Below are 12,966 nucleotides of genomic sequence, written 5' to 3' on the forward strand. Positions count from 1 at the left end.
ATTTCTCGGTCATATTTTTATCTTTTACTGCATTATTTTTCAAAAAATACTCTTGAGCAACTAATAGATGTTGTACATATAGTCTCAGGGTTCATGACTTCAAGAGAAGGGCCGTGGTAGATACTGAACAGAGCACATGTACCTTTGTAGAATTACAGTGATGTTCATAGAAGGGTAGGAATTGCCTTGGATGAGAGAAATGAGAACCAGGAGTAATAGTTATGTTGCTTGGAGATCTGTAAAGCAGTACATGAAAACATCACTCACCACCCCACAAATGGGGTTGTGCAAGGTCAGTTCTCATGCTTTAATTAAACTTCCTGTTTTTACTTCCTTTTAAGAATATCAATTTAGACTCAGTAATCGTTGACCTCCAGGATGACTCCTTGAGAGCAGAAGCAGTCATCAAGGATCATTCTTATCTTATACATATTGGTGAGGACCTCATTCTCATGAATGGGAACAGCTTGCTTCCTTTCATTAAGGCAATAGCATGCTCTGCAGTTGAGAATGCTGTAATATTTTGTTTGCTGTTGTTGCTTTGGGGTGTCATTTCTGGTTCTTTTATAGATACTGCTTTCCTTTGTGCTAATAAAAATTGCAGCATGATCCCTTTTCCAAGTTTAAGCAATTAGAAGTCTACTGTGCTGTCCATTGCATGACAGAGCCCCGACTTTAAGCAATCAGATGTGGTCAGAATGAATCATAAAACACTAGCCTGCCTTTATAAGATTCTCATACTTGATATCTATAAACCTCTGGTCACCATCTGAACATTCTTACTGGGATGCCCCATCCTTACCAGCTCTGCCACAGGAGGTAAAAGGCAGAGACCAAAGAACCTGGGCTACAAGTTCATATTGTGTCCCTCAGTTGCCCATCTCCTCACAGCCCAGAGATAAGCCCTGTTGGTTTCGGTCTGTCAGAACTCAGCACTGAAGTCTGGAACCAAAGATATGAAATGTTGAATCTGCTCCTCAGTTACAATGAATTTGAGTCTAGGATTTCATTGTTTCTCCGCTTCTGACTATGACCTATTTGTAGTTAGAAAATAGACATGACACACACAGATATCCCCCAAACAATAGCAAGCACATATTAATGTTTTAAAACAAATTGTTGTGTGTGTGCCTGATGTGTGTGTGTAAGTGCTATGACATAGCATGTATGGAAGTTAGAGTGTTGCTGATCCTGTCCTCTCCTTTCTACCCTTACCTGTATGGATTCCAGGGGAGGAGTTTGGGGTGTCGGGTTGCAGGGCAAGCACTAGTGCAGGCTGCAGGCTTGCGATGTTGATTTTCACCCCTCAGTTAACAGGAACAGATAGGGAAAATGGAAGAACTTTTAAGTAATTTAGAGCATTCATTTTCTTTTAGTCTCTCATTTTTCTAGTCCTTTGCATTTTGGAAGAGTACATTTAAAATGTTCTTACAGGTGTAGACTGATTTTTGTGAATTGAATTTTAGTGGTAATGATAAACTTTTTTTTGTCAATAATCTTAGGGTTAAGCCATGAAGTTCAAGAAAATTTTTCTGGTAAGTACTAAAAACCAGAAACAAATTATGCATATGTAGATGCATAGATACACACACACACACACACACTCACTCACTCACTCATAGGAAGAAAGAAGAAAGAAAATCCAGGCCTTTATGTGATTTTTCTTACTATTTTCATGTCAGAAAATACATTAATTTTAAAGGACACGCTGGTTTCTGCTTTTTCCTATTCTTTTCCCTTGCTCTTCTTATCTCTTTATTTTTCTCTTTTTTTCTCCCTTAGAAGTATTCCTGTCTTCTTTCTATGATTCCTTTCTGCCCTGCTCCTCACATGCAACTCGTAGGCACACAGTCAGGAACACTCTTCATCGAATCATAGTCCAGTGGATGCTGGGTTCACAGTGTGGAAGAATACACACCGAGCGGCTGAGCAAAAGTACTTTGTGTGTTACAACTTTAAAAGCACAGTCACCTCGACAGACTTAAGTTAGGGCCCAGAAGTCCACGTTTTAGTATTGGCCCCACACATGGAGCTGCTCTAGTCACTAAGAAAGGAAGAAAAACGTCTAGAAGGTTGTCAGCTCTCAGAGATTCCCATGGACTCTCATGTCCCTCCTAGGTGCTGACTGCTGAGTCTGCTCTTCTGTTTTTAGGCTCAGCGTTGTTCTAAATTCATGTATATAGACTTCTGAGCTTTAACTAAAGATAGGAGAAGGGAATACATCAAATTTGGCTTTATGGGTTTATTCAGTGTGACATGTGTTTCAAGCTGTTGGCTAGATCAGTGTCCATGACTATATCTATGTTCCTTTGAAAGCTACACATACAGTATCTGGCCTTGATAAGTTGGTTTGAAAGAAACCAATCTAAATCTAAAACAAACTGATTTAACATCAAATAAAATAAAAGCCAATTTTACTAAGTGAACAAAATCTTATTTTTCTACTAATTATCAGCATCATTATGTAATAGTACTAGATTATACAGTGTGACTGTATGAAAATGGTTGGTTTTAAAATAAAATCTCACATTTAAATGCTTATGAAACAAATGGAATTTCTCTTCATTTCAGTACGGGTTATTGAGAATGTTGGAAAAATAGAGATTGTCCTACAAAAGAAAGAAACTGTTTCTTGGAAATGTCTTGGTGATCCCCTGGAGAAACATGATTCTTTTATTCCAAAGAAAGATACAGGTATGCAGTACTCTCATTCCTCGTGTTTTCTTTTAAAGGTGTGTGTGTTTGTGTGAGTATGTGAGTATGTGTGTGTATGTGTGTGTGTGTGTGAGTGTGTGTGTTTGTGTGAGTGTGTATGTGTGTGTTGTGAGTGTGTGTGTGTGAGTGTGTGTGAGTGTGTGTGTGAGTGTGTGTGAGTGTGTGTGAGTGTGTGTGTGTGTGTGTGTGTGTGTGTGTGTTGTGAGATTCATACACGATGGCCTGCATGTGGACGTCAGGGGACAGTTTGCAGGAGCTGGTTCTCTTCTACCATTAAGTCCTCGGGATCAAATACAGGTTGTCAGGTTTGGCTGCAAGTGCGTTTAACCACTGAGCTATCCCACTAGTCCATCTTTGTAAAGAGTAACAGATGGCGTTCCAGTGGTTTCTTTTTGCCCCTCTGTGACCTGTCTGTCTCACAGTCTTGTTTGTCCTTTGGGTTGATGTTTCATACCAGATGCTGTCTTTGATATTTCTGATTCTCAAGGGTCTGCTCATGTCTCAGCTGATTAACAGCTGTATGTGAAGGGCTGGGCTTGCTCCAGTGTGTTCCCTGTACAGCTGAGTTTTTCTCTGAGGGTAAGTCTGATGCCAGGATTTGTGAGCCACTGGAGGGAACAGTATTGTCTCTTACACACTGTCTTCTGGAAGCTTTGTGTGCAAAGAAAGCTGCAATTCTCTAATTGTGCCTTAGCCTCATCCCTTTCTTACCCCTGTTTTTGTTTTTTGTTTTCTGTTTTCTATTTCTTTTCTTTTCCTAGAATACTATTTTAGTTACTTAAGATACTGTAATGACTGCTCACCATGTGGCTTAAGATCAGAAATTCGTTTTCTCTTAGTTGTGGGATTTTTTTTGAGTCAGTTCACACACAGTATTGGCAGAATTAGACAAATCTGAGGCCTACTTGACCCTTGTGTCTGTGTGTATTTTAGCTTTTCTTTTCTTCAAAGGGCCTCACTCTTAGAAAGTGCTAAGGTGGGGCTGGGAATTTAGCTCAGTGGTAGAGGGGCTGGGGATTTAGCTCAGTGGTAGAGCGCTTACCTAGGAAGCGCAAGGCCCTGGGTTCGGTCCCCAGCTCCGGAAAAAAAGAACCAAAAAAAAAAAAAAAAAAAAAAAAAAGAAATTGCTAAGGTAGGTTTAGAAGACTTAGAAAGAAAGGGACACCTATTGCCCTTACTTTAACTTAAGTACTTTTAAAAGACTCCATCTCCAAATGTAGTCACCTTACAAGGTAGTGGGTGTTATACTTCCATTGCTGTAAGTGAGAGGACACAGTTTGGTCTAGAGTATGCCTGATTCACAGACCCCATGCAGCTTCTCTGGAGAGCTAGTGTGTGTGGTTTTATTCAGATTAGAGAGGGCCCATTGCATGGTTGTGCTAACTAGTAAAGAGCTTACTGGGGTGACAGAGCATCTTAGTCTCTTAAACACACTTAACAAGAAACTTTTTATTCTGCCTTGACTCTAATACTAGAGGTGACAGAGTCTGCTAACCTCAAGGTATTAGAGGTTTTCTATTTTAAAAAAGTGCCAGTCTAGAGGGGACTGGAGAGATGGCTCAGTGGTTAGGAGCACTGACTGCTCTCCCACAGGTCCTGAGTTCAATTCCCAGCAACCACCATCTGTAAATGGGATCCAGTGTCGTCTTCTGGTGTATCCAAAGGCATCTATAATGTACTTATATACACAAAATAAAAAAATACTTCTTTTGAAAAAACATGCCAGTCTGCCGCTGCTTAGATTTCTGGCTTAGGATTCCACTTTCTCAGGTCTGCTTGGTGAGTCATCTTCTTGCTTCATGGGTTCCCATCACTTAATATTTTATCTCTCCTTTCTGTCCTGTGGATTTATGCAACAAACAACCTATGTAGCCTATTGCAGCCATTTAGTGGGGTCAGATAGTAGGTCCTTGTATTCACCTAACCATCTTTTTTAATATTTGAAGTTATTGCAAGCTATGGAAAGCCAAATTAATTTTTCTACTCTAATGATTCAATACAGAGTACTTCTCTGGTCATTAAAAATATGTGGAGATTTCTCCCCATCAACAACCACTTACCTAGAGACCCCAACTGGGTATCAATTCCGATACTAAGTGAAGCTCGTGCAGGCCCCACAGTTTAAGGGCTCTGTTCCACAAAACTCTCCCAGACTTCAGGTGCGCATTGTAGATCCCAGGTTCTGTACCTTTAACAAACTGACATCAGAGTTCATTTGGGTTTTTTGAAAAAAGTGCTAGAGTGATTCACAGAATTCAGACAAGCATTTCTATTCATGCATTTATTTTAAAGGGTACAGAGTCTTGTAAGAAGAGGGGTGGAGCTTCTATACCTTCTGTAGTTCTGCCCCCATCTCCAAGCACCATATGTGTCCAACAGTCTTTTTAGGCTTGCTAAGCTCTACCTTAGGGGGTTCCTGTAGAGACTTCTTTACATAAGCATGACATACAATGTCATTGGCCATTGTTGATCAGTTCAACATTCAGGCCCCATCCAGAGTCAGTACAGAATCGAGTAAGAGTTGTCCCTTTAGAACAAAAGATTCTATCTCCCAGGACATTCCAAGAGATTTGGTGTTCTGTTTCAGATATACCCATCACGAGAAAATTACAAAGACTTCCAGAATTAGAGTTGAAGTCCAACTTCTTATGGCTCTTATGGCTGTAGGGGCTCTGTATCAGAAATTAGAGGCAAAGGCCAGTGTCTTTTTTATTGTTGTTGTTGTTATTATTATATTATTATTCCTCAATTTTAAATATAATTTATATTAATTTGTATTTGTATCAGATAGTCTGATTTTGAATGATGTCATATGTTGAAGGCTGATTTAGCCACCATGCTATGAAACAGAAGCAGAAATGATATTCCAAGGAAGGAACGAGAATATATACAAGAGTAAGATGAACTTTTATGAAGAAATAAGCCAACAAGAATGAGTTATGTAGACTAAACACAACACATTTTAAGGGAGCCTCAAGTGAACAGATGGATGAATTTGACCTTAAATGACTGAAGAAAGTAGACTTAAGTGTTTTGACAGCAGGATCCATAGCTTTCACAAAAGCAACAGTCTTCGGAGGATGGAGAGGTGTACATCCATCACTGGCTGTTCTGTACCAGCTATTTTACAGGATGTAGAGGGGATATTTAAACCGATTGATTTTGCCACAGCAGGAGGTGTGATGTGAGCCTTGTGGTGTGGGGTGGGAAGAGCACATAACATGGTGACATGACCTGATCCAGCAAACCAACCGTGTCCAGGAACTAGTCACTACAAGTGAAAAGAGCTACTAAGAGGATGAAGCCTGGTGCTCAGAATTATCCGGCTACCTAGCAATCGAAAAGGCCTAGCCAGCCAGATACAAGCCTAGTCAAAATCAGTGGTACTGAAAGTGGAGGCTGTCCTGTTTAGAGATGAATGACTGTCATTGAACTGTTTTTCCCTGTAATTTCCTGAGGTGTTCTGTGAGCTTTTATCCCTGCTGTAAGTTTCCTTTAGTCCTGAGCTGTAGCATGAAATATAAAAAGGCAACCCATGTTGGTGCTGGCTTGGCAGCGGCAGACAGACTGGCCAGTGATCTCGGTCTTTCCAGCCCAGCAGACAAGCCAAGACCGCATTATTTCTTTTAGCCAAAGCCTGACCCACCCAAGCTGGCCCTCTGGCTCAGAGCTCCAAAATCGCTCTCTCCACCCCACTCACTAAGTTCCCACGGCTGGCTATTGCCACATCTGCCCCACACTCCCAAATTCCTGAGGCTGGCTGGGGTGTACTTCTTGCACACCCACACCCTGCCACAGTTACCTTTCCCTGGAACCCAGTGAGATGCTGCATGAAGGAAAACACCACATAATCTTAGTTTAGAATCACAGTTAGCATAATCCCTGGGTGCAGAATCTAGCATCCTAATTTTATAAACTATTCTATGTTAGAAATTATCTGGTGGCAGATCCTAGTGGATCTGCCACTTGAACTAACAGCTTTTGGCTTCCTACATTGTGTCTGCCTTGCTCCCGTAATCCAAAAGCACATTTCTTTCTCCTGTGTTCCCTTTTCCTCACCCTGACCCAGAAGTCCCACCTCCTTGCCCAATGATTGGTTTCTTGTAATCTTTATTTATTAGGGGGAAATTCCGCTATACTGAGGCACCATTAAAAAAAAATAAAGCTTCCCCACTTTTTCTTCTATTAGTTTACATATGGGCACTGGGGCAAATTTTCTGAACTGAACACAAATGGCGTATGCTCTAAGATCAAGAATTGACAAATGGAACTTCATAAAATTGCTAGGCAAAGGACACTGTCATTAGGACAAAATGATATCCAACAGATTGTGAAAAGATCTTTACCAATACTACATCTGATAGAGGGCTAATATTCAATATATACAAAGAACTCAAGAAGTTAGACTCCAGAGGCTCAAATAACCCTATTAAAAATGGGGTACAGAACTAAACAAAGAATTCTCAACTGATGAATATCGAATGGTCGTGAAGCACCTAAAGAAATGTTCAATATCCTTAGTCATGAGGGAAATGCAAATCAAACAACCCCAAGATTCCACCTCACACCAGTCAGAATGGCTAAGATTAAAAAACTCAGGTGACAACAGATGCTTGTGAGAATGTGGAGAAAGAGGAACACTCCTCCATTGTTGGTGGGATTGCAAGCTGGTACGACCACTCTGGAAATCAGTCTGGAGGTTCCTCAGAAAATTGGACATTGAACTACCTGAGGACCCAGCTATACCACTCCTGGGCATATACCCAAAAGATGCTCCAACAAATAACAAGGACACACGCTCCACTATGTTCATAGCAGCCTTATTTATAATAGCCAAAAGCTGGAAAGAAACCAGATGTCCCTCAACAGGAATGGATACAGAAAATGTGGTACATCTACACAATGAAGTACTACTCAGCTATTAAAAACAATGACTTCATGAAATTCATAGGCAAATGGATGGAACTGGAAAATATCCTGAGTGAGGTAACCCAATCAAAGAAAAACACACTTGGTGTGCAATCATTAAGTGGATATTAGCCCAAATGCTTGAATTACCCAAGATACAATCCACAGACTACATGAAGCTCAAGAAGGATGACCGAAGTGCAGATGCTTCAGTCTTTCTTAGAAGGGGGAACAAAAAAAATTCACAAGAGGAAATATGGAGACAAAGTTTTGAGCAGAAACTGAAGGAAAGGCCATCCAGAGATTGCCTTACCTGGGGATCTAGCCCATATACATACAGCCACCAAACCCAGACAATAAGCAATGATGCCAAGAAGTGCATGCTGATAGGAGCCTGATAGAGCTATCTTCTGAGAGGCTCTGCCAGAGCATGACAAATACAGAGGTGGATGCTTGCAGCCAATCACTGAACTGAGTGCAGGGTCCCTAATGGAGGAGTTAGAGAAAGGATTGAAGGAGCTGAAGGGGTTTGAAATCCCATAAGAACAATAATACCAACCAGCCAGAGCTCCCAGGGACTAAACCACCATCCAAAGTGTGCACAGGACAGGCCCCTGGCTCCAGCTGCATATGTAGCATATCCTGCCAAGGCTCAGTGCCCTAATGTAGGGGAATGTCAGGGCGGCAAGGGGTGGGTGGTTGGGGAACATTCTCACAGAAGCAAGTGAAGGGATGGGATAGGGGGTTTGTGGGTGGAAAACTGTGATGGGATAACATTTGAAATGTAAATTTTAAAAATCCAATAAAAAATAAACAGAATCTGCTCTCAAAAGAGAGGCTTGAGTTTTAAAAAAGGAAGAAAGGAAGTGAGAGAAAGGGAAAGGCAGGGGAAAGGAGAGGGAAATCAAGTGGGGAAAGTTTCAGCCATGTTCCTGCATGACATTGGAGCTGGGTGAGGTGCACAGTAGATTTATTGCTGTGGAAATAGCTCAGTGTTTAGTGACAAATGAGCAAAGACAGTCTCTGCTTTGCTTTTCCTTTTCTTAAATCATGATCTAGACTGTAGTGCCGCTGAATTCTCATCTTGCCAATGTATTACTGACTTGCTGTCAGTCCACCTTGCATTTACAAGGCAATCACCATATGGTTCTAAGTTTTTGTTATGTGTTAATTAAAATTACTGACTTTTTAAGATTAGAATGTTTCTTAGGTAAAAGAATTTTAGTCTGAAAACAATCATGTAAGTTAAAAATCTCTAGTACAATGTGTTCTCATGTCAAATATTTATGGCCATCAAAGATTCAGATGTAGTCAAACGCATGAATCAGAGAAGGAAAAATATTCGATTGTTCACCTTTACTCCAAATGCAGTTGCTAATGGTTTCAATTATGTGGTACTTCTGACTGCAATTTCTTCCCCAGAATGAGGATTATGAATGAATAGTAGTACGTATGTGCATGTACATGTATATGGACATTCATCTAATCTCAAATTTTATTTACTTGCTTAGATAATGTAGAGACTTTGATCACCAGATAAGGGAAGATTTAAAGATCTGTCAATAAATAACCCAGAAAACTGGTATTAGGCAAAAATATTTTTAATCATGTCATAATTTTGATATGTCAACAGCAGTGTGAGAGCCTTTAGATTAACCTGTGCATGTATACACAAACATACACACCTTAAATTCCGGTTGAACTATATGAAATTGCTGATATTTTGTGCTAGTTTCACTGGGGCTTCTTAGCGGCTGAAATGTATGTACCATGGAGTGTACACCTGTCAAGATGCTTGTTAGAACATGGTGAGCAGACATTTCTCTCAGACATGGGCCCTGCAGCCCCCAGCCCGGGCCTGTTCATCCATGTTTTTCTGCCACCTTGAAAACATTCATAGTTACTGGAAATGAGTAAATTCTGTGATACATGTCCCGTGTTTTCATCTCTTAGCTGGTGAAAGCTGTTCTTTGTAAGGTAAATTGGCTATGTTTTGTATCTTGCTAGCCTGTTTCCCTTTCTATGAGAATTGCCTGAATATGAAATCAGCACAATACAAATTGATGAGACAATGTGTAAGTTAGAAACTCCTGCTGTGTTACAGTGTGAAACAAGACTGACTTCCAGTCAGGACTGAAAGGACTTAAGCACTTTAGTACAGAGCTGTTAACATGGGAGGGCATAGACGAACTCAGATTAGTGACAGTCTTGTTACAGAGTTCTGTTTCTGAGGTCCTGTTAAATTGAGCCTTCAAGAAAGCCTCCCCCATCATAGTTTAAGGCCAGTATTTAAATATAAAGCCATAACTGAAGGAATCAGTTCTCGTTTACTATTTGCAATAGTAAAACATTTAGTAGGCTTTGGGAGTATTTTTTAAGACCCAGTTTGTCACTGCCATTTAGAAAACCAGACAGGTATATATTTTTAAACAATACTAGTTAAAGAGGAATCAATTTAATAGTGCTAATTTTTAAATCATATATGAAAATTTTCAGTCTTGAACATTCTTTTTCATCATGTTTTACCCTAATGTGTTAATTGGTATGTGCCAATAACACTTGTATTCTTTGTGTTTAAAGATTCATTGTGATTATATTCCTGTTATGTGTGAAAGACTTGATGTAATGTACTGACACTATACTACTATGAGAAGTTAAATGAAGCCTTTTCAAAATTAACGGAAAAGCTGAATAATTAGCAGCAGAATATATTCGGTAACTGAATTCTTGTTAAAGTGTACATAAAGACTTTATCCTTTGTTGCTTCAGTATGTGCTGATGACCTTGTAAATGAGTTATTTTATCAGTCTCCAAATTCTAATAAGCATTTATGACGTGTGAATAATTTGTTCTCATCTCTTCAGGACACTGTGCCCTGCAGTCAGGCTCACTTCTCATTGGTCACTTCCTTAGACACAGACACAGAAGGTGAAGCTGGCCTGACCACTGCTATAGGACAGGTCAAGTTCTGACAGCAGTGTTTTGTGCTGCATACTTTAGGATATGGGTGTTTTGGGCATGGGCACATTTAGGTATTTCTATATTTTAAATAGTTTGTGTTAGTATATTTTGAGTTATTTTCTATAAACTTCATTTTTAAATGTGTAACAATTGGAAGTCCTACATTGGTTCAAGATGTTATTGTTAGGAATGAATGATCAAAGATTATAAATTAGGAGATGAGAAAATATTTAGGTAACTGGATAAAGAATGCTTTGGGACTGTGTGGTCAGAGTAGGATGAAGTCACAGACTGGAGGACAATCTGTAAATCTTTACCTTTTCACACTTGGGAAGGCACTAAACCATGTGCTCTGGTCACAGACGTCTTGCGAAGGCCTATCACGGTTGGATAGCTAATAACTTCACGGTCCATCTCGTGTCTCCCATCTTGGCCAACTGCCTTGTGACTTTAGGCAAACTTTTAAACTTATGTTGGGCTCCGTTCCCACCAGGGAAAATAAGATTGACTTAGCGGTTTAAAAGTTTGTTAAGGGTAAGAAGTAGCCTTGACTGAGGTAGTACAGACCCTTAATACAGAGTTGCTTCTGTTTGCCCTCTCTTGGAGACTTGCTGGTGTTTTCTGTTTTAGCTTTGTGAAATCCTACTTTTAAGAATGAAAAATATAACTTATTTTTAATGTTAGGTGAAAAAATCGTTAGTTATCATTTAATTTTTGTACTTTAGTATAACCTTGAATATGCCAACATTATATATACTTTATAAAAAACATTATATATACTTTATAAAAAAAGGTTAGGTACCTGGATCAGAAGTTTTTGTTTTACTATCTTATATTAGTCTCACCTGCACATTTCCTTCAGTCATCATCAGTTCTTAGGAAGCCAAGAGCTTGACAGGTGAGACACACTGTTGTCCACAGAAGTAGTCTGTACCATCGGCTCTGCCCTGCAGCTCGCTGCTCCAGACTCCATGCACTTCATCCTATCTGCCCGACCTCACAGGACTACTGCAAGATGAAGTCTTAGTTTCCTTTATAAGTTGTAGGACCTATATTGAAGAAGTACATGTGAAACTGTGCCTGCTGTTTGTAAGTTTAATGGTGAAATTATTTCAGTAGGGTTGAATGGCAAGAACACTGTCTCCATACTCTTCACATGAAAGTCTGGAAGTCACAGTAACCACATTCCCTAGTGCGTTTCATAGTTGAAGAGAGGTACACTTACTATGGTAAATCCACGTGGCCAGTGTAGAAATTGGCAAGTCAGTGATGAACAGTTTTCATCAAACTGTCCCTTAGGCCTGGGCAAGAAGGCACCTCACTTGGAAGGGAAGAAAGGAAGGGTTTCTCACTTGGGGAGCACATAAGGCTGGTCTTCCATTTAGTCATACCATTCCCTCACAGCAGGAATAGACATGGCTAAGAACTGGATGCCTGGACTTTGCCTTCTGTTCTTCAACACCATCCTCCCAGGATCTGAAACCTCAAGATTCCCTGCCTAGAGGTCCCACATCCAGTTATAGCCCAAGCGTACCCAGGACTGCTGATGGAAGAACTTGGGTGAACTTGAACACCTAGGTTCATGTATATATCTCTGTGTAAACCTACTTGGTGACAGGTGACGATGAAGAAAGAAAAGAGGGCAGACTAGGGCTGCAGGCCCCAGCTATCGCACTGTGTCATGGTCTAAGAAAAAGTCATGTGTTTTCAAGATGCAACACAGAACATATTACATGTGGCAGTTTTTGTCTGCTGTATAATTGTTGACTATTTAGGCATTCAGCATCTGAGCCTTTCATTGCATTCTCTATTTGAGGTCCAAGAAAGGTCTAGAGCAGCGGCTCTCAACCTTCTCAGTGCTGTGACCCTTTAATACAGCTTCTTATGTTGTGGTGGCCCCAATCATAAAATTACTTTCTTTTCTACTTAATAACTAATTTTGCTGCCATTATGAATTGTAGTCTAAATAACTGTTTTCTGATCATCTTAGGTGGCCTTTATGAAGAAAGGATCTTTCGAATCCCGAAAGGGTTGATACCCATAGGTTGAGAGCCACTGGTTTAGAGAAAGGGATAAAGAGACAGTTTGAACTTTCATTTCACCTGTTGGGAGCTTTGTCATTTGAGCCTGTCATTGGTTCAGAGTTAGGCCTTCCAGGATGATTTTAGAATGATATTCCTAGCTGTAACCAGATCTCAGCATTAGTGAGGATCAGTGAGGAGACCACCGTATGCATGCACACTCCTGAGTTACCAGGGTAACCGGTGGAAAGATTGGATGACAGGGTCTTTGGGAGCCACAGGAAAATGAGAATTGATTTAATTTTGGCCAAAAGTATTTCTGAAAGTTGTTCATGAATTCTAGTTTTCTATTAAACATTGA

General features: G+C 40.1%; 1 protein-coding gene across 7 annotated transcripts in view; it reads left to right on the forward strand.

The window, feature by feature from the left end:
- Cyb5r4 (cytochrome b5 reductase 4) overlaps positions 1–12,966 on the forward strand; it is a 68,330-nt gene that overhangs the window by 38,394 nt on the left and 16,970 nt on the right. For 6 of the 7 annotated variants that reach the window (NM_133427.3, XM_087560269.1, XM_087560268.1 and 3 more), the window contains 3 exon segments: positions 342–435; positions 1,503–1,535; positions 2,572–2,694. In NM_133427.3, the coding sequence (NP_596918.3) occupies positions 342–435; positions 1,503–1,535; positions 2,572–2,694 (250 nt within the window). 7 annotated transcript variants of the gene reach the window in all.

The sequence above is a fragment of the Rattus norvegicus genome, chromosome 8 (genome assembly GCF_021556685.1).
Source record: "Rattus norvegicus strain SHRSP/BbbUtx chromosome 8, alternate assembly SHRSP_T2T, whole genome shotgun sequence".
In the NCBI taxonomy this organism is placed as follows: Eukaryota; Metazoa; Chordata; class Mammalia; order Rodentia; family Muridae; genus Rattus; species Rattus norvegicus.